Here is a 25545-nt window from a genome sequence, read left to right as displayed (position 1 = left end):
TCAGCACAAATAAAGTGAGGAACAGAGATGGGAGGATAGAACCTTGGGGAGTAGCAACATCAAACATTTCTGAAAAATTGAGAGCCTGCTACGGCAAAGTAAATAAACAAATGGAACAAATAACTAAGTGGAAAAACTCAAACATCTGCTCATGCTTGGTTTGATGCCACTTTGTATATTTGAACGTATGTATTTTTGACAGCAATGGGTTGGCTATACATTGTTTTATTTACATTGAAGTCCATATCAAATGGCAAATTTTACCTTCACTTTAATCATATCTATGTTGCCATACAAAGGTTTTCTCTCTCCATCTAAAGCTTTATGATTAAAAACGAATGAGGGGCTTCCCTGGTGGCGCAGTGGCTGGGAGTCCGCCTGCCGATGCAGGGAACACGGGTTTGTGCCCCAGTCCGGGAAGATCCCACATGCCGCGGAGCGGCTGGGCCCGTGAGCCATGACTGCTGGGCCTGCACGTCCGGAGCCTGTGCTCCGCAACGGGAGAGGCCACAACAGTGAGAGGCCCACGTACCGGGAAAAAAAAAAAAAAATAAATAATAATAATAATAATAATAAATAAAAACGAATGAGTGGGGACTTCCCTGGTGGCACAGTGGTTAAGAATCCGCCTGCCAATGCAGGGGACACGGGTTTGAGCCCTGGTCTGGGAGGATCCCACATGCCGCGGAGCTACTAAGCCCGTGCGCCACAACTACTGAGCCTGCACTCCAGAGCCCGCGAGCCACAACTACTGAAGCCCGCGTGACACAACTACTGAAGCCCATGCGCCTAGAGCCCGTGCTCCGCAACAAGAGAAGCCACCGCAATGAGAAGCCCGCGCACCGCAATGAAGAGTAGCCCCCACTTGCCGCAACTAGAGAAAGCCCACGCGCAGCAACACAGCCAAAATAAATATAAATAAATAAATAAATTTATTTTTTAAAAAAAGAGTGGAGAAGGGCTTTTGAAGGAGTGACTGGTAAGACAATTCTGCTGAAGATCATTTACTTTTTTTTAACTTTTGTGCCTCAGCCTGGCCCTGGTCCCACCCCTGAGGTGCGTCAGCAGTTTCCAGCGTCTCCCTGTCTCAGCCCTTGGACAAAAGATGTGCCAACCAACTGCAGGCTTCTGCATCACAGCCACCCCACCGTCCCCTGGCAGTGTCCTAAAGGCTCCTTGGTCATTGAGTCCTGGAATGATGAAGCTGGAAGGGGCAACACACATCCTCTATCCCCCATTGAATAAACTGGTGTCTGCAATTGATTATCTTTTTGGAGATACCTGGAAATAGAGCAAATAAAAGCAGCAGAGCCAAAATTAATATTTATTTCCTTTTATTAGATAATCTCAAATGGAGCTTGGAGAAGAACAGGAAGGAATACAACTACTGAATTATAAGAAGTTGAGCTTACGTTATTCAACAAAATTTATCCAATGTATCAGCATATCAAGCAGTCAGCTAGGTATCTGGGGTGGCACAGTGAACAAGACAGGGTGACTCAGCTCTCATGGAGCTCACATTCTAATGCGGAAAGCAGAGAACACCAGGTTGGACAGATGCTTAAAATGAACAAAGCAAGGCGCAAAGTGTTTTAAAAACCAGAGATCCGGGAGGCAAGCATCCCATTTAATCTATAGAAGGACTCCTTATGGAGGTTAGTAAGCTAATCTAAAGATGCTAGGTGTTAACTGAGTGGTTCTCACTGTGGTATTTTAGAGATTGACGGATTGTTGGCTTCACAATAATTGCGGACTTTTACTGGCATTGAGTGGATGAAGCTAGGGAAAACAGATGCCCTGCAGTGTATGGGTTAGTCCCACACAAAGAATTATTCGGTACCCTATACGACTTTCTAATGTCCTGTTGGACATTTATGTAGGACTTACAGCTCGCCTGAGAAAATATAATTCCTTTTTTCCTCTTAGACAATCTGTAATTTGTCTTGTCCTATTATCCTTATTTCAATTAACGTAACTACGCTCTTTCCCTTACCACGTACAGAGAAGGTATATGGTCTGTTATGACTTACCCTAATACTGGTTTTCATTCTGGTGTCACCCATACTAATAATCTTTCCTTCTCCTGTACTTCTTTACAGGAAATAGCCTCTGATCGACTCTTAAATCCAGACCTATTCACTATAAGTAGAAGTAGGTATCTATCTCATGATGTCGTATAGCGTGGTCATGCTGAGCATTTACACATCGATATTCATTTTATCTTTATTACAAACTTCTTTCCTTCTGTTTCTCCATTATAATAGATAGGGCAGTAAATTCATTTCTTAAGAAATTCATGTAGATTATAGTATCTGAATCATCTCAGGACAGCAAAGGGGATGTTACAAATTGCTCTGAAAGAGGTGAATAGATCTGATAGGGTTTGTGGTTGCCACCATAGTGGCAGTGGGGGAGAGGGCGCTACTGGCATTTAGTACGTGAGAGCCAAGTATGCTGAATATATTGCAATACGTTGGACAGCTCCTCACAATAAGTAATTATTCTGCATGCTATACGAAGTTTGAATGTCTCACTAGACATTCGTGTATGACCTAGAGCTCGCCTGCAAGAATATAGTTATTTCCTCATTTTCTTCATTTCGACAATCTGTAGAGTTTCTCTTTTTTTAAGTTTATTTTATTTTATTATTTTTTTTTAATTTTTAAATTTTTTTGGCTGCACCACACAGCATGTGGGATCTTAGTTCCCCAACCAGAGATCGAACTACTGCCCCCTGCATTGGAAGCACGGAGTCCTAACCACTGGACCACCAGGGAAGTCCCTAGATTTTCTTGCATAGTATCTTCATTTCAGTTAAGGTGGTTTCGTTCTTTCTCTTATAGAAATAAGTATTATCATATGCAGATAAGTTACTGTATCACTAGTTTTTTTTTTTTTTTTTGTATCACTAGTTTTGATTCCAATGTCCACTCGTATCCCTGCTTTTTTATTTTCCCGTACTTCTTTATGCAGAATAGCTTCTGATCTCCTACCTTCTTTTAAGTTCAAATTTATTCTTTATAAGTAGATGTAAACGTCTGACTACTTAATGAGGTCTTGTAGTATAGTTGTGCCCAAGTTATGTACCTTTCATCCCCTTTTATGTTGGTATTAATTTTATTTAATTTTTACTTTCCTTCTAAAATTGTTTATAGGTAGAGTATATTACCACTGAATTGCATTTTGAGGATAATGAAGAGGATGTTACAAAGTATTTGTCATTAAAAAAAAAAAAAAAAAGGCAGGAATGCTGGGTGAGAACCACCGAGCTAGGTTAAAAGGGGCACCGAAGAACTGAAAGAAAGCCAGGGTGACTGTGAAAGAAAATAAATGAGAGGATAGGGAAGGGAGAGAGCCTCTGGAGCCATGATGATGATTTTGAACTTTATTCTAAAGGCATGATCAGATTTGTGTTTTGAAAGTAAAAAGTTTTAAATTCTTGCTGCTAAGCAAAGAACAACTTAAAAGGCGACAAGGAGATATTTAAAGAGGAAAACATGGGAACTGCTTAGATGTGCAGGGGGAGGGAAAGAAAGGATGACTTCTGCATTTCTGCTTGAGCAGATGTTTTTCTGGGGGAAAAACTGATTTGTTTGAGATAGGCAGATGGAGAGCTCAACTGTGGACATGCTGAATTAGAGATGGCTGTGAAAGATCCAACTGGAGATGTCCAGTGGGCAGTCGTACAGAGTTGGATCAATAGCATCTCTACAATGTGAGGGTCAAGATCAGGAAGTGAAAACTCCAAAACAGAAGCTACCATGAAAAAAATAAGTGAATGAAAATATTTTTGGCAAGCCTCTCAAAAAATAACCCTACCCTAAAACATATCTTATACATTTGTTACTGTTGGAGCCCTTTAAAGCCAAGGAGCTGTAGAGATCTCTGCACTGCTCTAAAATCTAATATAAAATCAACGCTAACGCTAATTAATTTTTATAACAAACCTGCTGGAAGGAACTGTAACAGGAAATGTTGGCGACTCCTATGCAACGTTGAAAACGAAAATTGGAAGGAAAACCCTGATTCATAATAAGAAAGGAACTCTTGTTCCAGGCACCTCAGCTGCTCTAAAAACTGATTGTGCTGCAATTCCACACAATCCGCCATATTTAGAAAAAGAAGCCCCTAGCAGGTGCGAGGCTTGTTTGGGGCACTGTTCTCTTTGTTCTGATTCTGTCTCACTAGGAAACTCATCTCACCTCCTTAGGGGCCCATCCTTCACCAGAGGGCCCTGCTCCTCATTTCCTGACGAGCCTCAACTGCCACAGGGAACGACTACAACAGCTCTCAGATTTCTCAGTCGTGCTCGTGTGAATCTGGTTACTGCAACTCAGTCCCCCAAGATACCAACCAACACTTCATGAAAGTCTGACCTGAAAAAAGCCTTCTCTGTAATCATATTAGTTAGAATATAAATGTCTACTTTGCCGTCATTTCGTAGAGCCCAAATGGGCAGTTAACTCCAGTTGGTTGCTTCTCTCTGAGCCCCACTGAGCAGCTTTTTTTATTGAATTTCAGAAAGAGTCAACCTGGATGGAGTGTCCTAAATAAACGCAGAGATAAAGAAATGCATGCCCCCAAATCAGTTTCACCACAAAGAAAAGGTATAATACTGCAGTTATGTCCATGCTAGCATTTAAATTGCCCTTACATTTTTTCCCCAGTGTATCCCTAAGAATTTTCCGCCAACTTTTCACCATCTTCCATCCAAGATTTGCTTGTACTGTCTTATGTCTTTATTTCAATAGGCATTTTTAGATTTCTCTCAAATTTCCCAAATTAATTTTCTTTCAATTTAACCAAAACAAAACCATGTCATGCAATAAACTAAAAGAGTAGTTGGGAGAGAAAGTTTGCTGCAATTACAGAAGTTTTAGAAGTGAGCCTGTATCAGTTACATCTAAGGCAGTGATTCCCAAACTTCAGACACGTTTCAATCCTCTTCCTGGCTCTCATCCCCAGAAAAAGTGATTTCGTTGGAATGGGGTGAAATCTGGACAGTGGAATGTTTTAGAGCTTCCTAGATGATTCAGATGTGCAGCAAAGTTTGGGAACCACTGATCAAAGGCATTTATAGGAGAGGAAATGTACGTTTAACTATTATCTGGGGCAGTCTGGTTCTATAAGTGAACAGAATAGTTATGGCATCCTTTATGACGCTGTAACCAACATTCCTAACTAATCACGCAGGCTTTGTCTGTTTCCGTATATTCAATCACATATTCTGGGTAAATCTGATCTTTCTGAGGGATGACAAAAACAGAGGGATTCAACCTTGTATCCACACAGCTGTCATACCGCAGAGGAGGGCTCATGTAAGCCTTATGTCCTTCAATAAAATCTCCAACCAGGACTCGGGCTACAAACATAACGATGTTTTTGGGATCACACAGGCAATTTTTATGGGAATTAATGGCATCTTTTGTGAAGTAATTTCCTAGAAATAATCAGAAAAAGAAAAAGGTTAAGAATTATTATAAAAGAAGATATACAGTTTATAAGATTATTTACACATAATCCCGTGATAGGCATTGACCAAGTATATATGTCAGCAATAGCTTACTGATACTTATAACTTTCCTTTGTACTTAAAAAAATGTTCATTATGCAAGTAAACTTGAATACAGTGTGTAACCCTACTGAAATAACAGAAACATCTGCTACTCTGCAGGATTCACAGGTATGGGGTTAAGCCACCGGATACAATGAGCAACTGCTGATATCACAGTGGCCCAATTCATGCAAGGCAAGTTGAATTGTAACTGATAAACCAAAGATACTCTAACAGAGTATTATATTGTGTACATTCTAAGGAGGAAAAGTCATTTACTACTATGGGAAGGTTCTGGAAAAAGGGAAAATGGGGACGAGATGTAGCACGAGCAAACAACCGACCCTGGCAGAGCTCTTCAGACAGTTGATCCATCGCCTCAATTCTAAAACAACCTCTGATAATCACTGATGTTTCCAAACGCAGCAGATCAACAACCATGTCCTGACAAATTAAAATTTCCTGTTTTTATTTTTATTATTGCCCAATGTTTTTCTGCCCTTTAAAGGAGTATATATTGCAAATTCTGATTTTCTATGCAAAAATTAATAAGTAAAATGAATTTGCTGTATTTACGATGACATGTGTTTAATACATTTTTCTTTTCTTTTGCTTGGTGTTATTATTGATTTTTTTTTTCATAATGAAGATGTTTGAATTCCAGAAATATTGCTTATCCTGAATAAGTCAGATACAGGCCATTCTGGGTAAATGATGTTCAGCTATATTTAGAATTAAAAACTAAAAGTCTGGCTATACTGACCTACCATTTACACTCCCACTCTCCTTCCCAAACACAGTTAATGGCCTGGTGGGAATACTCTCACACTTGTTTCTATGTATTTACATACACATATGTACATAAACTCTGATAAGTTTTATGTTTATTTGTTCCTAAATGGGATCATGCTATATGAACTGTTCTACAACTTTTTTTCCTACTTTAGTCCAAGAAATCTTGCTATGTCAGTACATCTAACCCCAACTCATTCTTTTTAATGGCTGTATAGGATTCCACTGTAAGAATGCATCATAATTTAATTTAATTAATCCTGAAATTAACTGATGAAAATGTAGGTTGGTTTCACTTTTTTTTGTCTATTACCAGTCATACTTCTACATAAATGCTAAAATATCCTAATAAATATACCTTTGAGAACCCATATAAATATTTCTGTAGAACAGACTGCAAAACTATAGGGGCTGAGTCATAGGATATGAGCATATTAAAGTTTGATATCACAAACCGCCCTCTAAAAGTAATCTAAAAATGTTACCACCAATAATAAAATCCTGTTTTCTCCACATCCTTGCCAACATTGGATATTATCTATCCTTTTAATTTTTGTCAATATACTGGGCAAAAAGATCTGATTTTAATATGCATTTTCTGAAGACTAGTATACTGAGCATCTTTTCATATGCTTATTGGCATATTTCATATATGCCAATATATGAACTGCTTTTTCATCTTTTTTTCTCTGAACTGCTTTTTCATCTTTTTTTTTTCCTGTTGTATTGTCTTTTTCTTACCGATGTGTGACCAAAACAAGCTTAAATTCAAGAACTAGTAGGTCCATCAAGATCTTTTTACAGTCTTATGCAGTGAGCCAATAGGTACTTGGAAAATGACCAGGGATACAAACAAAAGTCAACCCACCACATTTCTATTGTGCCACCCACTCCTCTCTGTGCCAAAGATGCTCCTTCAGCTGCATTCTGTACTGCTCTGTTATAGCCTCCGCAAGCAAACTAGGACTAGAGGCTGTGCCCTCTTTTTTTTTTTTTTTTGGCGGTACGCGGGCCTCTCACTGCTGTGGCCTCTCCCGTTACGGAGCACAGGCTCCGTGGCCATGGCTCACGGGCCTAGCCGCTCCGCGGCATGTGGGATCTTCCCGGACCAGGGCACGAACCCGTGTCCCCTGCATCGGCAGGCGGACTCTCAACCACTGTGCCACCAGGGAAGCCCCATACTTCATTTCCTAAGTGTCTACAAAAAGCAATTCCTCATATGTCAATTTCTAGAACTTCTAAACAATTCAAGCTGTTTTGGAATGAAATCTTTCTAAAGCATACACACCTCTCTGATTTAAAAAAAAAAACAGAACAAACTCATTTTACCCTTTATTTTACTAATACCTCAGATGCAGATATTAATTCTGACATATGGTGTTATAACAGGGGGATGCCCTGTTGAGTTACTAAGGTGGATAGAGCTGTTTTCTCCTATACTAATGACTCCAGCATGAGAAAAAAAAATGGTGTTTGTGCCTTGCAGATCATTTTTCCTCCTTCTCCACTTAACAGCTATTAACTTCCTTCTTGCTGCCTGCCTCTAGTATCTCTTTATTCCCACTCCACACACGTGCTGGGCTGAGAAAGAAAACACTGTTATTGGCATAAGACTAAATGGATTCTGGGGAGCTCCCGACGATAAACATACATGATCTTTGGCACAGAAATTTTATGGCAACATGGGCTACTTATACACAGTTGTTCACTCTTTCAGACCCTGAGTGACATTCCAGAATGCTAACATTTACAGATAAGTGAATTCCAGTTATGCATGTAAAAGGTGTAAATAGTATGGAATTACTGGTAAAAACAGATTTGACTTAAAGCAATTGGAATTAGCCATAAAACCTATTTTCGACATTCAGGGATAGCTGTACATATGTCTTAATGGCACTGAGTTTTTTTTACAGTTGTTCAATTAAATTTTTTCTATCTTCTAAGAAAGTCTGAGTGCTAATATGATTATTTTTGTTTATCAATGATAACTGAATGAAGAATGACTCTTTCTACAGGCATTATAGATCTTTGGAGGACATTTTTATCATTCTCCATTGAGAAAAGAGTAACCATCACCCTAAATAACTGATTTTTAAAAGAAAGCATCCGGCTTTTTTTCCTCTTCTTTTCTTTTTTTATGGAACGCTTCACGAATTTGCGTGTCATCCCTGAGCAGGCACCATGCTCGTCGTCTCTGTATCGTTCCAATTTTACTATATGTGCTGCTGGAGCGAGCACAGCATCAGTTGTTTTTAAATCATGCTTATATAATCTGGAGTCTACATAAGCTTAAATGATCCAAACCAAAGACCCAACCTTTTAGCCCACTCTCCTAAGACCTGGACTCTGTCTTGTTGCAAATACCCCTTTCAAGGAACAGATCCTTTGAAACCCAACATCCTCTTCCCTCCTTCTGCCACTGCGTGGCTGTAGGCCACCCTCATTTCTAGCCGGGACTCCTGAAACAACCTAATTGTTCTCTCCACCTGCAATCCTGGTCCTGCCCGTTCTCTTCACACTGTAGCCAGAGACATGTCATTTCTTTCCTAAAGCCATTGGTGGTTTGCAGTTGTCCTCAGGATAAAATCCATCATCCCTTTAGCATGGCTTGCAAGGTCTTTAAGAATCTGACCCCAACCTACGGCTACCACCTCATCTTTCGTCACTGTCACCACACCTTAAGTGTGCTGTGCTGTGCTGTCCACAGCCTCCCTGGCCTTTGTCAATCTCTCGTCTTCATAAACACTCTTCTCTCAACTTTTTTTTTTTTTTTTGCATAGTTAGCTTTTGTTTGTCCTAGAGATCACACTTAGACTTCACAATGTGCTGATTTTCTAGAGTCTGCTTTGATTCATTTTTTCATTCATTCAGTATAACTGATATAATGGGATAATACTGTCAAAAATATTATGCTCTTTTCCTTCCAATTCTTTATACACAACTATCCTTCATTTAGCCAGACACATACTTTGCCTCAAAGAGAATTAGAATCTTGGAAGGAATATATAAGGAGAAAGAATTATGATCAGCTTTTGATTACCAAAATAGGACCTAGGAATACATGGCAAAAAATGGCAGACTTTGTTAACTAGAAAGAACTCTGAATAAGACCAGGAGAAGGAACCCTCTCCCAGTTGAGAGTCAAAAAGGGCCAACTTGCCTCTGACTCAGTCTTTCAGGGACCTAGGGTCTGGGCCCAGAGGGTGGTCAGTGGCTAAAAGTCAGAGATGACAGGGGAGTCCAGGAGCAGAGGAATGCGTGTGTTGCACTCCCCGGTAGAACACCAACATTCCAATGCCCTGGAGACTCTTTGGAGTTTTCTACATAGACACTCAGATTATCTTGACATTTTTGTTTCCTTCTTTCTAACCATTTGGCATCTTGAGGTACCTGGGTGGCAGAATCTTGCACCCTGGATCCTAAACATGTTCCCTGACCATATACATGACCCGTCTAGGGTCTTGAATCCAGCTGGTATCAGGACAGGTCCTTCCTTGCTTAGCCGCCCCCCAAACAAGTGCTTTTTCTAATTTCACTTTGCTTCTGCTTTTTATCCAAATCTGAGTTTTTATAATCTCCTCTGCTGTTAAGGTGGGTGGCTTTCACCTAACTGCTGCAGTTCTCCTCAATCCAGTCTGATCAGTTCTGGGCCACCTTCCAGCCTGTAGGAACTTGCTTACTCACCTGCCTTCCACTCTTCTCCTCTACGTCCTGTTACATGCCTGGTTTCCAACTCCAGTTTATCAAGATGTAACCCAGAGCCCTTCTATCCTTCCAGGCATGTCTTACCACCTCTTACACATAATCATGTATAAATTACACAGACAACAGCCTATCCAGAGGGGTTTCACGTGTGCAACAGGGGTTTTTTTTTTTTCCCTCAGAGAGTAGCCATCTCTTTGAGATCTGCTCCTGGGCCTCTTTTAAGATAACTGCCTGATCTTTTCAAGATTATGGGTCCAGTGGTTCATACCAGTCTATCTAGACCGTATTAACAGCATCATGGGAGGCAGGACTGGAAAGCCAACATTAAAAATAAACACAAACAGGGGCTTCCCTAGTGGCGCAGTGGTTAAGAGTCAGCCTGCCGATGCAGGGGACACGGGTTCAAGCCCTGGTCTGGGAAGATCCCACATGCCGCGGAGCGGCTGGGCCCGTGAGCCACGGCCGCTGAGCCTGCGTGTCCGGAGCCTGTTCTCCGCACTGGGAGAGGCCACAGCGGTGAGAGGCCCGCATGCTGGAAAAAAAAAACACAAAAAACAGAACAAAAACACCCCCTAATTCCATGTAACAAGAGACAGGCCAAGGAGCAGGACCCCTCCCTGACCTTCACAAGGGAGAGTGGAATGGGGAAAGGTTCCTTGAGGAACACCCTGCACGTCCAGAGAACTGCAGGCACCCTCCTCGCCTCTTGCATCCATGCTACACAAAGGCGTATACTTGGCCACGAACAACTCTCCCCTTTCACCAAGTTAAAGGAAGAATGACAGCCAGTGAGTAACACTGTCAAGCCATCCAAATACATTTCAGAGCGTTTCAGCACTCTTCTGTTCATAAAAGAGGAGAAACAGACGAGGCATCCAAGAATGTCACCATTAAAGCCAGTTATGGCCACGACCCGGGAACACGTATATATATATATACCGTATTTCCATTCTCTAGGAGAAATATTTGTTTGACTTCTGACATAAGAGACTCATGAGAGGGCTTCCCTGGTGGCGCAGTGGTTGAGAGTCCGCCTGCCAATGCAGGGGACACGGGTTCGTGTCCCGGTCTGGGAAGATCCCACATGCTGCGGAGCGGCTGGGCCCGTGAGCCATGGCCGCTGAGCCTGCGTGTCCGGAGCCTGTGCTCCGCAACGGGAGAGGCCACAACAGTGAGAGGCCCCGTGTACCACAAAAAAAAAAAAAAAGAGACTCATGAGAAACTGATGGGTTTAAATGTCACACCTGTTATATTTCACTCAAGATGGTTACTCCGCTATCTCCAAACATTTCTCAGTAGGTATTAGTGATGTGTTTAAACTTAAGAAACTTAAGAAATGCTCATCTAGTCATTCCCCAGCTTAAAACCCTTCATTAGCTTCCCCTGCCCTGGGGTCAAGTCTATTGCGTGGCCATGTCTTGGACCAATTATTCCTGACTCTATGAGGCTGGTGAACCCCACCTGTTCTTAGGAATACCTCTCCAACCTGTTCAGGTGTCCACAAGGCCTGTTCTTTTCATCTACAGCAGCTGAACATTTGCAATCATTAAATTATGTAAAATAATGGTGTGGGGGGGAGCATGTCTAACTTGTTCACCACTGTGTCCCCAGCATGTAGCACATAGAAGGCACTCAAAAATATTTGTTCACTGACTGATTGGCTTCTTGCTTTTGGGGGGGGGCATTGAATTTAATCTTAGTTATATGAGTTGAGCCCCCTTTGAAAATGTGATAAACTATTACTTGTTCCCTTAAGATGAGTGATTCTTGGACTTGCCTGGTGGTGCAATGGTTAAGAATCTGCCTGCCAGTGCAGGCGAGACGGGTTCAATCCCTGGTCCAGGAAGATCCCACATGCCAAGGAGCAACTAAGCCTGTGAGCCACAACTACTGAGCCCACATGCTGCCACCATTGAAGCCCACGCACCTAGAGGCTGTGCTCTGCAACAAGAGAAGCCACCACAATGAGAAGCCTGCGCACCACAACAAAGAGTAGCCCCCGCTCGCTGCAACTAGAGAAAGCCCATGCACAGCAACGAAGACCCAGCGCAGCCAAAAACAATTTTTTTTTTTTTTTTGCGGTACGTGGGCCTCTCACTGCTGTGGCCTCTCCCGTTGCAGAGCACAGGCTCCGGACGCACAGGCTCAGCGGCCATGGCTCACAGGCCTAGCCGCTCTGCGGCATGTGGGATCTTCCCGGACCGGGGCACGAACCCGTGTCCCCTGCATCGGCAGGCGGACTCTCAACCACTGCGCCACCAGGAAAGCCGAAAAAAAAATTTTTTTAAAGAAAGAAAAAAAGATGAGTGATTCTTTGGTTTTTGTTTGGTTGGCTTTTGGGTTTTTGGTTTTTGAGTTGCATGAAGGAATTTAGGAACAAAAAGAAAGAGCTGAAAAGATTTTGTGTGACCACCGGTGTGACCTGAGATGGGAGAGGCCTCATCTCCCATCTTTGATTAGAACCTAGCAGTGGCAGTAGGATGGGCATAGGTCAGGAAGAGCCATGGCCGGTACTGAGTAGCAATGGTAGACAAAGTCATCAAAAAGGGGGAGTACCTTGCAAGATGCATGAGATGCCTTGGTTTCCCCGCCCTGCCCTTCCCGCAAAACACAAATGACAGGAGGGAAGCAGGGCTAAGGTGCAGTGATCAAGTCCCACGGCAATTTCTCACTCTACTTTGGACATTTCAGGTTAACATGAGCTTATTTTCTCTCCATGACTGTAAAAGCCTGGATGTGCTGGTTAATACAAAATAATTACATATATCTCATAACAGGAGCATGTGTAGAGCCTGAGCGATGGTTTCTACTAGTTTGGCTTCTCTATCCCATACAAACCTTTTCCATATTTGGTGTCACAAATTCCATGTATGACCCAGTCAAAATTATTCGCACAGACAGACTCTACATGGGTGCGTCTCACTGCACAAAATAGGATTCGCTCGTCTCTCTTCACCTCCTTTTTCTTCCTAATATAAGAAATGTGAGACTTAGTATCGGGAACATTCCTCCTCCGCTCCCGTTAATAACATTAATCCCAACTAAAGTCTAATCATCTTAAAATTTTATTCTGCTAGCTTTCAGAATGGAGCTACTAACATTAAGGCAACAGCTGTAAAAAATAAATATATGAAAACTTTTAAATGATAGACACATGAAAGCATTTAATTGTAAAGCTGCAGCTGAAAGAGAGAAGCTTGAGTGGACACAACGAAAACACAACTAAAGATTGAAGAAACTGTTGACTACTAAAATGAACCAGTGAATGTAAATCTTAAAAGACAGATCTTCACTAATCCATTCAAACTTTATGTCAAGACACCTGATAATGTGGCCACCAACCTCTCAAAAGCCTTCAAGAGCTTTGCGTTCTGGATCTTCTTTATCTTTTCAATCTTGAAATTTTTCATGGAAGCTTTGAAATGCTCACTCACTTTGGCATATTCCAGAGAGTCATTATTGATCTCAAACAACTAAAAAAAATTTTTAAATATATGAGTGTGAAGCAGGAAACATTTAAGGCATGATATGTCCATATGTATGGCTGCCTGTGCCACGGAGTATCCTTGCCAGGCCTCTGACAGCAGATGGGATAAGCTGGCTGAGGCCTTCCACATCTGGCAGTCCATTCCGGTGATGAACTAGATGGCATGGAGCACGTCTGTTCAGGCTGACTTCAGGCTAACAGAGCATTATGCCTGAAGGCAAACGGAGCGTCCCCACCCCATCCCCAGGTGTGTGACTTAGTTAGTCCAATGACCTGGTGAGTTCCCTGCCTAAGGCCAGTGCAGGGGCAGAGGCACTGGAGGTACCCAAGGAGCCCAAGCAGAGCTGCCTGCACCCAAAGCTGGAGTCTGATGTGGAGTCTAAATGGTCCAGGAAGAGTCTCGCCCCAAGCAGGCGAGGTGATGAGGTAAGGCACACTTCAACTCCCACAGAAACTTGTTTGTTAACTCCAGCTAACGACAAGTCGCTTTTACTGTGAGTTCCAGTTTTCTCATCTGTAAGGTAGGGAATCGAATATCTATTTTACAAGTTTGTTGTGAGGATCTATCCCAAGGAGATCGTGTATGCCTGGACTCTGGAAACAGAGTGCCCTGGAGAAGACTTGTTCTCTGGGAAAGTGGCACATGACACAATCACCATTTAGATGTCAGCCTTTGCATCTTGATTCAAGGGTTTTGCAGAAGCGATTCACTCACTCCTTCACTCATTCATTCATTCAAATACACACATTTGTAGCAAAGTACTTTGTCCCATCTTTAAACAATTCACCCACTAAAAAGTAAAAACCAAGTACCTCATAGCCAGTTGAGGATGAGGTGCACGTGCCCCGTTGAGGACTAAATACCGAGGTGAAAGGCTCTGGTTGGGTCCTCATCTGCTGATGGCTGCAAACAAGACAGAAAGAAATTCACCTGGCTCCCCGTTTCATGTGCCCAAATCACCTTCTGTGCTTAACTTCAACGAAGGTGAGGTTCCTCAGAAAACTTCCCCTTTGTATCTTCTTTGGACTACATCCCTGCATATTCCTGGTACACACATATCAGTAATCATGCTTTTAAAAAAGGTGGTAATCATTCATAATTTGGTAAATTGTTATTTTCCCATTGATTTAAAATGTAAAAGCCTTGACTCTTTTTTACATTTCTGCTTAACCTTCAAAGGTCCTAATGTGTTAGCATTAAGTTTGTCTTACAGTTTCTTTGTCAAGTGATAAACACTAAAATAGGGGTATAGGGGAAAGAATCCTGCCTTTCCTGGATGAACTGTATTTCAGAGTAACCATACACGTGGGTGTTCTCTACTAACATGTACAATACATAGGGATTTATTGTACAATTTTAAGTTTGAAATTTTCCATAATGAGAAAATTAAATTTTTAAAAATGCTTTAAGGAAAAAAACTCTTTAAAGACCCCCTTCTGGGGCTTCCCTGGTGGTGCAGTGGTTGAGAGTCCGCCTGCCTATGCAGGGGACACAGGTTCGTGCCCCGGTCTGGGAGGATCCCACATGCTGCGGAGCGGCTGGGCCCGTGAGCCATGGCCGCTGAGCCTGCGCGTCCAGAGCCTGTGCTCAGCAACGGGAGAGGCCACCACAGTGAGAGGTCCGCATACCGCAAAAAAAAAAAAAAAAAATACCGCCTTCTGTAAAATGAAGATTCTTTTGGCATGAAAGAAATTGGCCCCAATTTATATTTTAAGCTCTGATTTCCATACTATGCTAGTATAGTGCAGAACAAATTCAATTAATACGTTGTAAGGTGCTCATCAACAACGCTATAGTTCATTTCTCTTTGGGCTGTTCAGAATAATACTCACAGCCCTTAATCTGTCCTAAAGCAGTATGTCCCCTCTGGGCTCATGACAGCAAGATTCAAGCTGGTTCTCTCCACAGCCGCCCACGAACAGTTTTCTCAATTCATTTTATTCACTCACTCACTTAGCTGACTATTTAGTATCACTACGTACCATTCATCATACAGAATATTTCAAGAGCTTTGAGGAGCTGATATTTGTGGAGGGGAGGGAAGAGGTGGAGGATTATGCTAGGGGAGACAGGTGGGAGTGTACTTGACGCCTCTCAACACTGCGATATTTTTACTTTATTCATTTGAATGTTAAAAGAACTGGAGGGAAGCTTAGCTGGCTAGGCTGATCCGATTCTAATTCTTGGGAGTTGGAATTAAGAAATTCAGAGAAAATTGGGTAGTAGCGGCAGAAGGTACAGCTGAAGGGATATAAAGATTGGAATAGAGTCCGCCTGCCGATGCAGGGGACACAGGTTCGTGCCCCCGTCCGGGAAGATCCCACATGCCGCGGAGCGGCTGGGCCCGTGAGCCATGGCCGCTGAGCCTGTGCGCGTCCGGAGCCTGTGATCCGCAGCGGGGGAGGCCACAACAGTGAGAGGCCCGCGTACCACCGCAAAAAAAAAAAAAAAAAAAAAAAAAGATTGGAATAATGAGGTTAAAATTGTCAAGCATTAGCCAGAGAAAAGTCTTAGGAGATATAAAGACAGATATGCACATAGATACAGATAAGGTTGCTGAGTCTCTTAGCAGGGGAATAAGAATAAGAAGAAAAGCAGCTAAGATATACTTGACAAATGTACTAGGATCAAGCCCATGTTACAGATGCGGGGGATGCAGAGTGATTAGTTTGTCCAAATGCACACAACTAATAAGCAGCAGGCAGAAGCTGAGCCTAGACATGTAGCTCCAGAGTCCGGCCGTTAACCTGGTCACAGGCAAAGATCTGTGACCCCAGGCTGCTCAGGCCCTAAAGCAGCACTTGGACCCAACTCCCGGTCCTAAGGCCCTCAGAGAGCTCAGCTCCCCAGCCTTGGCTTGTAAAACGTTGTTTTCCCTACTACACCACGTTTATCCCTTTTGTAACTTCCCGTTTCCATGGAATACCTTAATTCTTACAACCAAAAGGACCTAATTAGAACACAGACTTCACACCTGCCTCGACGTCTGTTTTACATAATCACTCATCACCCAGGAAAAAAAAAATCCAACTCCAAAAATGTTCATGAGCAATGTAGGTTTGACTGAGTTTCATGAGCAGACAGAGGCGTCACACTGAAACCCCACAGCAAAATTTCCTTTACAAATCCCCTTTCATCAACTTTATCTTTTCCCAAAGCCTTTGCTCAGGCAGCTACCACATCGCTTTTTTTCTCTCCATTTCTTTCTCAGCCTCCCACCCCTATAAATACACTCAACAAAACTAAAGATATCCAGAAGAACCCATAGCAAAACAAAAACCCAGTAATTGTGCATTTGATTCTTTCCGGGGAACAACCAGCCGTTCCCAGCTGAAGAAGCTGAGCCCAGAGTAAGAGATCTGCCCAAAGTCCCCCAGGAATTGGAGGGAAAGACAGACTTCCTGCTCTAGAATTCTTTCAGTCACGCTGTACCGCTTAGCAAGTACCTCACTCATCGTTAAAGCAAAAGGAAATTGCAGTGTTATATGAGCAGGAACATTTCAGAAAACAGGGTCCAGATTCATGAGCGACTCAACGAGGTCAACGTGTTAACATCTCAAACGTGTGCCGGCAAGCAGCGTTCCAGACACTCACACTTGTCCATGTTTCACCTGCTCCACATCCCAGTAAGACACAAACGTCGGCCTTCTGACGATATCCTTTTGGGTCTTGGAAGCTATGTTTGTCTGAATCATCCCTTTAGACAGAAAAAACAAAACACAAATCAAGAATCAGTCCTAGGAAATGATTTATTGTTATTTTTCAGAGGCTAGTAACACAGCAAATATTCACGACTCAACTGTACACGTAAGAATCGAGAAAATCCTTTTGGATGGAAATTACTCATGATAAAAACTTGTATTTTTCACTGCCCTTAGTATAAGACCCAGAAAACAAAGAGGTAAATGAGCACTCCTGAATTAATCTAATCTTTAAATCAAAGTCAGGTGGTAAAGAGAGCCAGGGCAGCCAGATTACGTCACCCATGACAGGCTTCAACGATTATGGGTTGGAACGTGGTAGCTATATCTTAGAAGCTTTTTCCTTCCTCAAATGTGAAATGTCATTTTCAATTCACACATGTTGTACACCTAAGTCTAAGCTGCAGGCAGCATGAGCTCTTTAAAAAGTAAATCATCGTACACTGCTAGTGAAAGTATAAAACGGTGCAACCACTTTAGAAAACAATTTGGTAGTTTCTTATAAAGTTCAACATACACTGCCCATGCAATCCAACAATCCCACTCCTTAGTATTTATCCAAGAGAAATGAAAAGCTACATCCACACGAGAACTTGCGTTTGAATGTTCCTAGTAGCATTATTACAAGAACCAAAAAGTGAAAACAACCCAAATACCCATCAACAGGTTAATGGCTAAACAAACCATGGTATATCCATTTTTTTTAAAATTTATTTTATTTATTTATCTTTGGCTGTGTTGGGTCTTTGTTGCTGAGCGAGGGCTTTCTCTAGTTGTGGCGAGCAGGGGCTACTCTTGGTTGCTGTGCGTGGGCTTCTCAGTGCGGTGGCTTCTCTTGTTGCACAGCACGGGCTCTAGGCGTGCGGGCTCAGTAGTTGTAGCTCGTGGGCTCTAGAGCACAGGCTTAGTAGTTGTGGCACAGGGGTTTAGTTGCTCCGTGGCATGTGGGATCTTCCCGGACCAGGGCTCGAACCCGTGTGCCCTGCATTGGCAGGCAGATTCTTAACCACTGTGCCACCAGGGAAGCCCCATGGTATATCCTTACAATGGAATATTACTCAGCAGTGAAAAGGGAAGGACTACTCTATATGCAACAACATAGATGAGTGAAAAACAGTATTCTGAGTGAGAGAAGAGAGCCATATGCAGAGTACACACTACAAGGTTCTATGTATATGGAATTCTAGAACAGATAAAACTAATCTATAGTGACAAAGTAAACCGGTTGCAGAGGAGAGACCGATTGCAAAGGGGCATAAGGAAACTTTTTGGATCAATGGGAGCGTTCTAGATCTTGATTAGAATAGTATTTGCACTCACTTGTCAGCACTCATCCAACTGCACACTTAAAATGGGCGCATCTTATTGCAGCAATTACGCCTCAGTACAGTTTTACTTCAACATCAATAAAACAATGACAGAAAGAGCAAATCAGATCATGCCACAGCCCTGCTCAAAACCTTCTCGAGGTTTCCAGCTCATAAAATATTTAAGTTTCAATGTCTTCTCTCATCTCTTACACACCTCCTTCCCATGTGCATGGGCTGCCCCCTCCCTTCCAAAGTTTCCTCCTCAGATAAAAGCAGGCTCTCTCCCGTGATTCCTCCATCCTCTTTCTGCCTCCTCACATTGCTTCATTTTCCCCGCAGCTGTAATTAGTTTCTGAAGTTGCCTGGTTTGCCAGCATCCAGAACGGGGCCTAACACACAACTGACACTCTAATACTAGTTTAATGAATAAGAGCAAATAAGAAGTAGAAAGAAAGTAGTCTGGAACACTGCAAACTTCTCTGAACTGGTTTCTATGAACCAAGTGAACAAAATTATGGAGCTAAAATTGTTCAGACTCAGGAACAAGGTATATTGGTTCTCACCTCTCCACCACATTTCACCACAGAGAATACCACCAAAAAAATTTTTTTTAATTTAAGCACATTTTTAATTTGACCACCCAACAGAGGAGATTTTTATTTTTCTCTATTGCCGTCTAGTCGTGGTCCACATGCATACATTCCTGCACTTATCATGCACATTAAATTTTTAAAAAATTCATTTCTGTTTTAAATATAACATAAAACCCAAAAAGTACAAGAAATACAAACTTGGGGTTCTGTCTTCTTCATTTAACAATATCAAATTTTGCTTTTACTGCACAGTTTTCATAATCATAATTTTTAACAACCGCCCAATACTCCACTGAAATTTAATACCTTAATGTGTTCAGTCACTACCTTACTGGTACACAAGCTATTCCTCTACTTCAGTACTATAAGTAAGGCTTTAACAGAGACCTTTATGCCTATAGCTTATTTTTTTCTTGTGAATTATTTCCTTAGAAAGATTCCTGAGAAAATAAAAAAGCAAGCATATTTTAATATCTCTGGATATGTATTGCCAGGTTGCTTTCCACAGAAGTTGGTATAATGGCCCTTCAAAGCTATATGACTTAACACACCATAACTGGTACAGGACCCAAATCTCAGGTACAACCTGGGAATGTCAAAGACCTGACAAAATCTCCTTTACCTCTTTCAAAGCACCTATAGGGCTGGGTCCTGGAAAGGCAAGTATCTGACCACACGCAAGGGGTGTCCCACGGATGCAGCCGATGGGACAGTACATTCAGAGGGAGAGCAGTTTCTGCCCTGGTTTTTTACTAAACACAACAGACAGATGGGTAGAAGGTAACCAGAAAATCTTCCTATGGAGGCTCAAATAAACATGGCGGAAGGCAAAGTCTTTAGAAAAGGTGATGGATAAAACCACTGACCTAGATGATGAAGCCTAAAAGGAACAGCAAGGTTCTAAAATTCAGAAGGGGGACTTCCCTGGTGGCGCAGTGGTTAAGAATCCACCTGCCAGGGCAGGGGACACGGGTTCGAGCCCTGGTCCGCGAAGATCCCACAGTGAGTCCGCGGGCCACAAACTGAAGCCCGCGCGCCTAGAGCCCATGCTCCGCAACAAGAGAAGCCCCCGCCATGAGAAGCCCTTGCGCCGCAACAGAGTAGCCACCGCTCGCCGCAACTAGAGAAAGCCCGCACGCAGCAACCGAGACCCAACACAGCCAAAAATAAACACAATAAAATAAATAAATTTAAAAATAAATAAATAAATGAATAAAATAAAATAAAACTCAGAAGGCACCCACAGGCCCAAGGTCTCTACTGCAATCATCAGCACCTGAGAATTCTGCCTCAATCTGGGAAGCAGCCCACCTAGAGTCAGAAATTAAGAATGGCAGAGCCGGAAGTACCCCCAGAGACCACGTAATCCAATGCCCCCATTTTACAGGGTGCTCGGTGCTGTCCCCAGCTACTCTGCGTCAGAGCCGAGGCTCCAGAGGACAGGTCTTCTGACCGCCACTGGCTCCCACCCACGGAACTGCCTGCCTTGCTAAAAAGAACCCGGGTCCTGAGCGCAGCACGCCGGGCTACTCCATTCCCACTCCCACGCGGATGCCACAGGCCGGATTCCAGCAACAGGCACCACTGCCAAACACAAAGACTTACCTTGGAAACTCAGCTCGTAGTTTTGTGAACCCGCCTGAAATGGCACAATTCCCCTGCGACAGGATAGAAACAGAGACTCCAGGTATGAAGAGTCGATGTTTGAAATGTGCTCATTGTCTTTCTAATTAAAAAAAAAAAAAAGGTAAAGACTTCAGGGTAGGCTTTTAAGAAATTTCTACTATGATATTTTATATAACTTTATTTTAGCCGTGGGATTTGAACTGGAATGCACCCTGCCTTTCAAATCAGACTACCAAGTTTCCTGGGTGGGACCACGTCACACCCTTCTGTAGTCTCCACCGCGGGGCTGAGAGCACGCTCTACACTGCAGAAACTGACCATACCCTTGGTGGAGGCCTGAAAAACAAAGCTCTTTGCAAGTCTTTTACACCTTCCATAAAATATGACTCAAGTGTACAGAGCAACTGGTACCCAACGTGCAGACATGATGTCTAACAGAATCCAACATCCTGCCATGAAGTAGAACATCACAGCTATCAGCCCATCACACGATGAGAAAGCACAGTTTAAAGCTGGTATGAAGGCATGTAAAACTCCAATAGGTATACTGCTGTCCAAATGAGAGTGACCTAGCCCTTCTCCTCTGGCTATAATGAAAGGGGCACCCCCAAAATGGAACGATATAATCTCCAGCCTCAAGGCACATATGATGGGTCTGAACACCAGAAAGGGAAGTAAAGGGAAGTGTGTCATCCTAGCAAGGGGGCAGACTAGGCCACCATTCCATTGTCCCCACCCTATGTCAGGGATGACAGACCAGATATAAGCCCCCAAGAGCAGGGGTTCCCAATATCTAATGGTAAGGAGTTCTTGTTCCTCGTGATCTAGAATGGAAGATGACAGCAAGATCCTGTTGGCAGCCGGTGGTGGGCAGGGGCTCCCAGTCCCTTTAATGACAGGCCAGACTCTGCAGGCTTCCGCTACATCCATCGCATTCCCCTTCCCTAATGGAAATGTCTGCAGGATGTAAAGGGGGAGAACCAGAACGAAAGCTTCCAAGGAAGGCGTCCCAGATAGAGAGGTCTCTTAGCCTGGAGAGGAACATGGTGGCACAGGAAAACTGGGTTCAAGTATTTGCACACAGTGCAAAGCAGGAATAAACTTGATGTGTTTCTGGAGGTAGAACCAGGACAAATGGGAGGAAGGAACAAGAAGGCTAACTTCAGCAGAACTTTCTGAACTACAGTCATGAACAATTACGTCATACCACAATGATGTTCGTTGCAACGGCTGCTGGGACATGTATCGGGATGATTGTAAAAGAGACTGCCATCCAGGGTGGGCAGCAGGAAACTGAGTTTCCATGATTAGATGATTCGCTGGGAAACCGTATGCCTTCCTCAGACCCCAAAGAATGGCTTAAGTGGGCAAACACCTGCGAGCAAGGGTGGGGGAAGGCAGCCATCACCTCTCGGCACCCTGGATTTTTGGGGGTTTTCTTTGTTTGTGCTTTTTTTTTTTTTTTGGCTGTACCACGCAGCTTGCAGCATCTTAGTTCCCTGACCAGGGATTGAACCCATGTCCTCAGCAGTGAAAGTGCAGCATCCTACCACTGGACCACTGGGCCCTGGGTACCCTGGTTTGATGACTTGAATCTCTGCCTTAATTTCCCATCCCCAAAGTCCTGTACCCCTCAACTGCCTGCTCAGCTCTGCAGAACCCTGTTCCTGGCTGGAAGGAATCTGCAAACTCTAGGTCAAAGCCTTTCAAACTTGAATGTAAATGCAAATCACCCAGATCTTGTTAAAATTTGCATAATGATTCAGGGGAAGTGGGGGAAGAGTTCTGGAGCCTGCATTTTTTTAAAGTTAATTAATTAATTTTATTTTTGGCTGCATTGGGTCTTCGTTGCTGCAAGCGGGCTTTCTCTAGTTGTGGCGAGCTGGGGCTACTCTTCCTTGCGGTGCACAGGCCTCATTGCCGTGGCTTCTCTTGTTGCGGAGCACGGGCTCGAGGTGTGTGGGCTCAGTAGTTGTGGCTCGCAGGCTTAGTTGCTCTAGAGCACAGGCTCAGTAGTTGTGGCGCACGGGCTCAGTTGCTCCGCAGCACGTGGGATCTTCCCGGATCAGGGATCAAACCCGTGCCCACTGCATTGGCAGGCAGGTTCCTAACCACTGTGCCACCAGGGAAGCCCCAGAGCCTGCATTTTGAACATCTCCCAGATGACACTGACATTGCTGGTCTGCGGACCTGACTTTGACCAGCAAGGCTTTAGGGTCCATTCAGCCATATTCACTAGAACTTTCTTTGACAATGGAAATTTCTCTGTGTTGTCCTATACGGTAGCCACGAGCCACATGTGGCTGCTGGGACAGCTGCTGGTAGAGCACTTAAAGTGTGACTAGTGTGACAACAACTGATTCTTAATTTTATTTAAGTTTAACTAATTTAAGTTTAAAATTAAATAGCCCCAGAGACATTGCTTTGGGAAAGATCCCCAGTGTTCTTCTTCCTTGCTGCAAGTAATAAATCCTTCCTTCTCTGGGGGAAAAAAAAAAAATTAAATAGCCACATATGGCTAGTGGTTGGCATACCGGACAGAACGAGGCCATTAAGTCAGTGTCTGAGCATCTGCACAGCCTCTCATGGTTCACGGGGACATTCCTCTGGCTCTGCCCTCACTGTACTCCAGTTCTGAATGGGTGAGTGAATGAATGAATGAATGGTAGAGCCTTCAATTATGCATTCTCCCAGAAGACTTGAATTTATACCTCAGTTTCAGTTACCAGGTCTCGGCTTTTGTCTTGTGCCTACATGTTTGCCTTGATCTCGGCTTTCTAGAGCTATGGCTTGCCCTTGTCCTGGGCAATTCCCTCAGGTCATGGACTCCTGCCCCAAAAGGCCAGCTTTCACAGCTACTAAGCTTGGCTATCTGCTGGTAAACATCTTGAGGGTCTGGATCTGTACCCCCTGACTGATGCAAAGCCCATGACTGCTACCTGGCTCTGCCCTCCAGTCACTCCTGCTGTAACTCCATCCTGCACCATTGCTGCCCACCGTCCTCTCCTGGTCCACCATCCATGGAGGTACAAGTCCTGGTTAAGCACCTGAACTGCCATATATCAATTCTACCTTCCAGAGGGTTCACTGTCAAACATATGCATCTACCCTTTGTTGGCAAAAGTTTCTATTTCTCCCAGTTCCTACCAGAGAGGTTCCTAACCCGGAAATCTCAGTTGCCCAACTCTTTTTTTTTTTAACAACTTCATTGGAGTATAATTGCTTTACAATGGTGTGTTAGTTTCTGCTTTATAACAAAGTGAATCAGCTATACATATATGCGCAACTCTTATTAAAAATTCAGTTGCAAGAAATAAAAGCTGTAGGGCTCTGTCTGAAAGCTATTCAGTCCACTCTTTTCTCTAAATATTCTAACCTGTACACTGGATCAAACCAGGTCATCAAACAGCTGTAAACTTGGACCATAATACATAATACACTGAACTATGAAAGAAACCAGGCTGCAACTTATGTTTGTGTTTCAGATCTCCCGGTACCACCATTTTTATTTTACTTGGATGACCAGCAAGGAAAACACCAAACCCAGGGCCTGTTTTCCCGTCCTTCCTTTCTTTTTTTTCTTTTTTTTTTTCCTTTTATAACAGAAGTGCCCACTCAATTTATATAATGATGGGTCTAACTAATATGAGACAGTAAGAGTTTATTCACATCCTCAAAGAACACATTCCATTTCTTACAACAGACAAGTGCCACAGATTCAATGACTATAACATTTTTTGTGTTCGTAGGTAGAAAGTTACATTCTAGAACTGTGCATTTAACACAGACTGAATATCCCAGGGAGAACTTCATATTAAAGAAGTTTTATCAGGAAGTTTCTTGATGTTTTACTAGGGGACATGAGTGACAGAACCTGTGTAAATTTAAATATGATCTTTTACCCCTTAAAGTTCCTTTTGGTCTCTGGGATCATGATGTCACTAGAATACAAATATTTTCTAACCCTTCTCCCCTATCTTACTGAAAATTGCAAGTATTTGACATAAGAACCATTGAGACCTATAGTTTACTATTTTAATTTCATTTCGTTTCGTTTCGTTTTATTTAATTATTTTATTTAATAACCAAGGCTAAAGAATTTGAGTTTATAATTTCTATTTCCCCAGGCACCTCACGGAATCACCTTTATGGAACTGCACTTTGACACCATCCTCGGCTTAAATGTAAGAGCCCGTACGAAGCTTAATATCACAGGGGTTTTCACGCCGAGGTGCTTGACAGGTCACCGCAGGAGGGGAAAGCAAAGAGCCCTGAGCCCCGTCCTCTTTGCACAGGGCACCTCTGCTTCACCCTAGTTCGCTCATTTAGGTTCTGTGAAAGATTGTTTGATAGCATGTATCTGCCGCTAAGACCACTGGGAAACCGCCATGTACTGCACGGATGGTGGGACCAAGGTTGAGGACCTCACTCACCACAGCACACAAGGTCCCCTCTGTGTGGCCCCGTAGGAGGCCCTTTTCTCAGGCCTCACTAACAGAGAAAAAGCCGTGCTTCTCCTGAGTAACTGGAATGGTCTTTTCACGGAGGCACAGGGGACCATGTAACATAGTGTTTCTTTGCTTGCTTTGACAGCTAGGGAGCGCAGAGCCATATGTGTAGCCCATCCACTTCTAACCCTAGAGAATCCGACGCTGGCATTTCCTCGTCCCCACTTTGGCTTCATTTCCATCTCTTGCTTTTCTTTTCTCTTTCTCATCACTCTGATTTCATTGCCTACTTAAGCTCCCTCCCTCCCTCCCTCTCTCTCTAATCCTA

The 25545-nt window shown here is 43.1% G+C and overlaps 1 protein-coding gene and 1 non-coding gene across 3 annotated transcripts in view; both read right to left on the bottom strand.

Annotated features, from left to right (window-relative positions):
- Positions 1–2889: 2889 nt before the first annotated feature.
- Positions 2890–25545, bottom strand: part of ZC3HAV1 (zinc finger CCCH-type containing, antiviral 1) — a 65252-nt gene continuing 42596 nt past the window's right edge. For both annotated transcript variants that reach the window (XM_027101778.1, XM_027101779.1), the window contains exons 8-13: positions 20749–20869; positions 17134–17236; positions 14352–14442; positions 13394–13524; positions 12890–13020; positions 2890–5440 (exon numbers count right to left, since the gene is read on the bottom strand). In XM_027101778.1, the coding sequence (XP_026957579.1) occupies positions 5178–5440; positions 12890–13020; positions 13394–13524; positions 14352–14442; positions 17134–17236; positions 20749–20869 (840 nt within the window). In that variant the 3' untranslated portion in view covers positions 2890–5177. The remainder of the gene's footprint in view (positions 5441–12889; positions 13021–13393; positions 13525–14351; positions 14443–17133; positions 17237–20748; positions 20870–25545) is intronic.
- On the bottom strand, positions 8478–8584 carry LOC113618639 (U6 spliceosomal RNA). Its single transcript, XR_003432072.1, has one exon. It is a non-coding gene; the product is annotated as a U6 spliceosomal RNA (small nuclear RNA).

This window comes from Aethalodelphis obliquidens, unplaced genomic scaffold (genome assembly GCF_003676395.1).
Source record: "Aethalodelphis obliquidens isolate GAN/ISIS:26980383/991018 unplaced genomic scaffold, ASM367639v1 scaffold5, whole genome shotgun sequence".
Lineage (NCBI taxonomy): Eukaryota > Metazoa > Chordata > Mammalia > Artiodactyla > Delphinidae > Aethalodelphis > Aethalodelphis obliquidens.
Note: the sequence above shows the minus strand (reverse complement) of the source record. Positions and strands in the feature narration are given on the sequence as shown.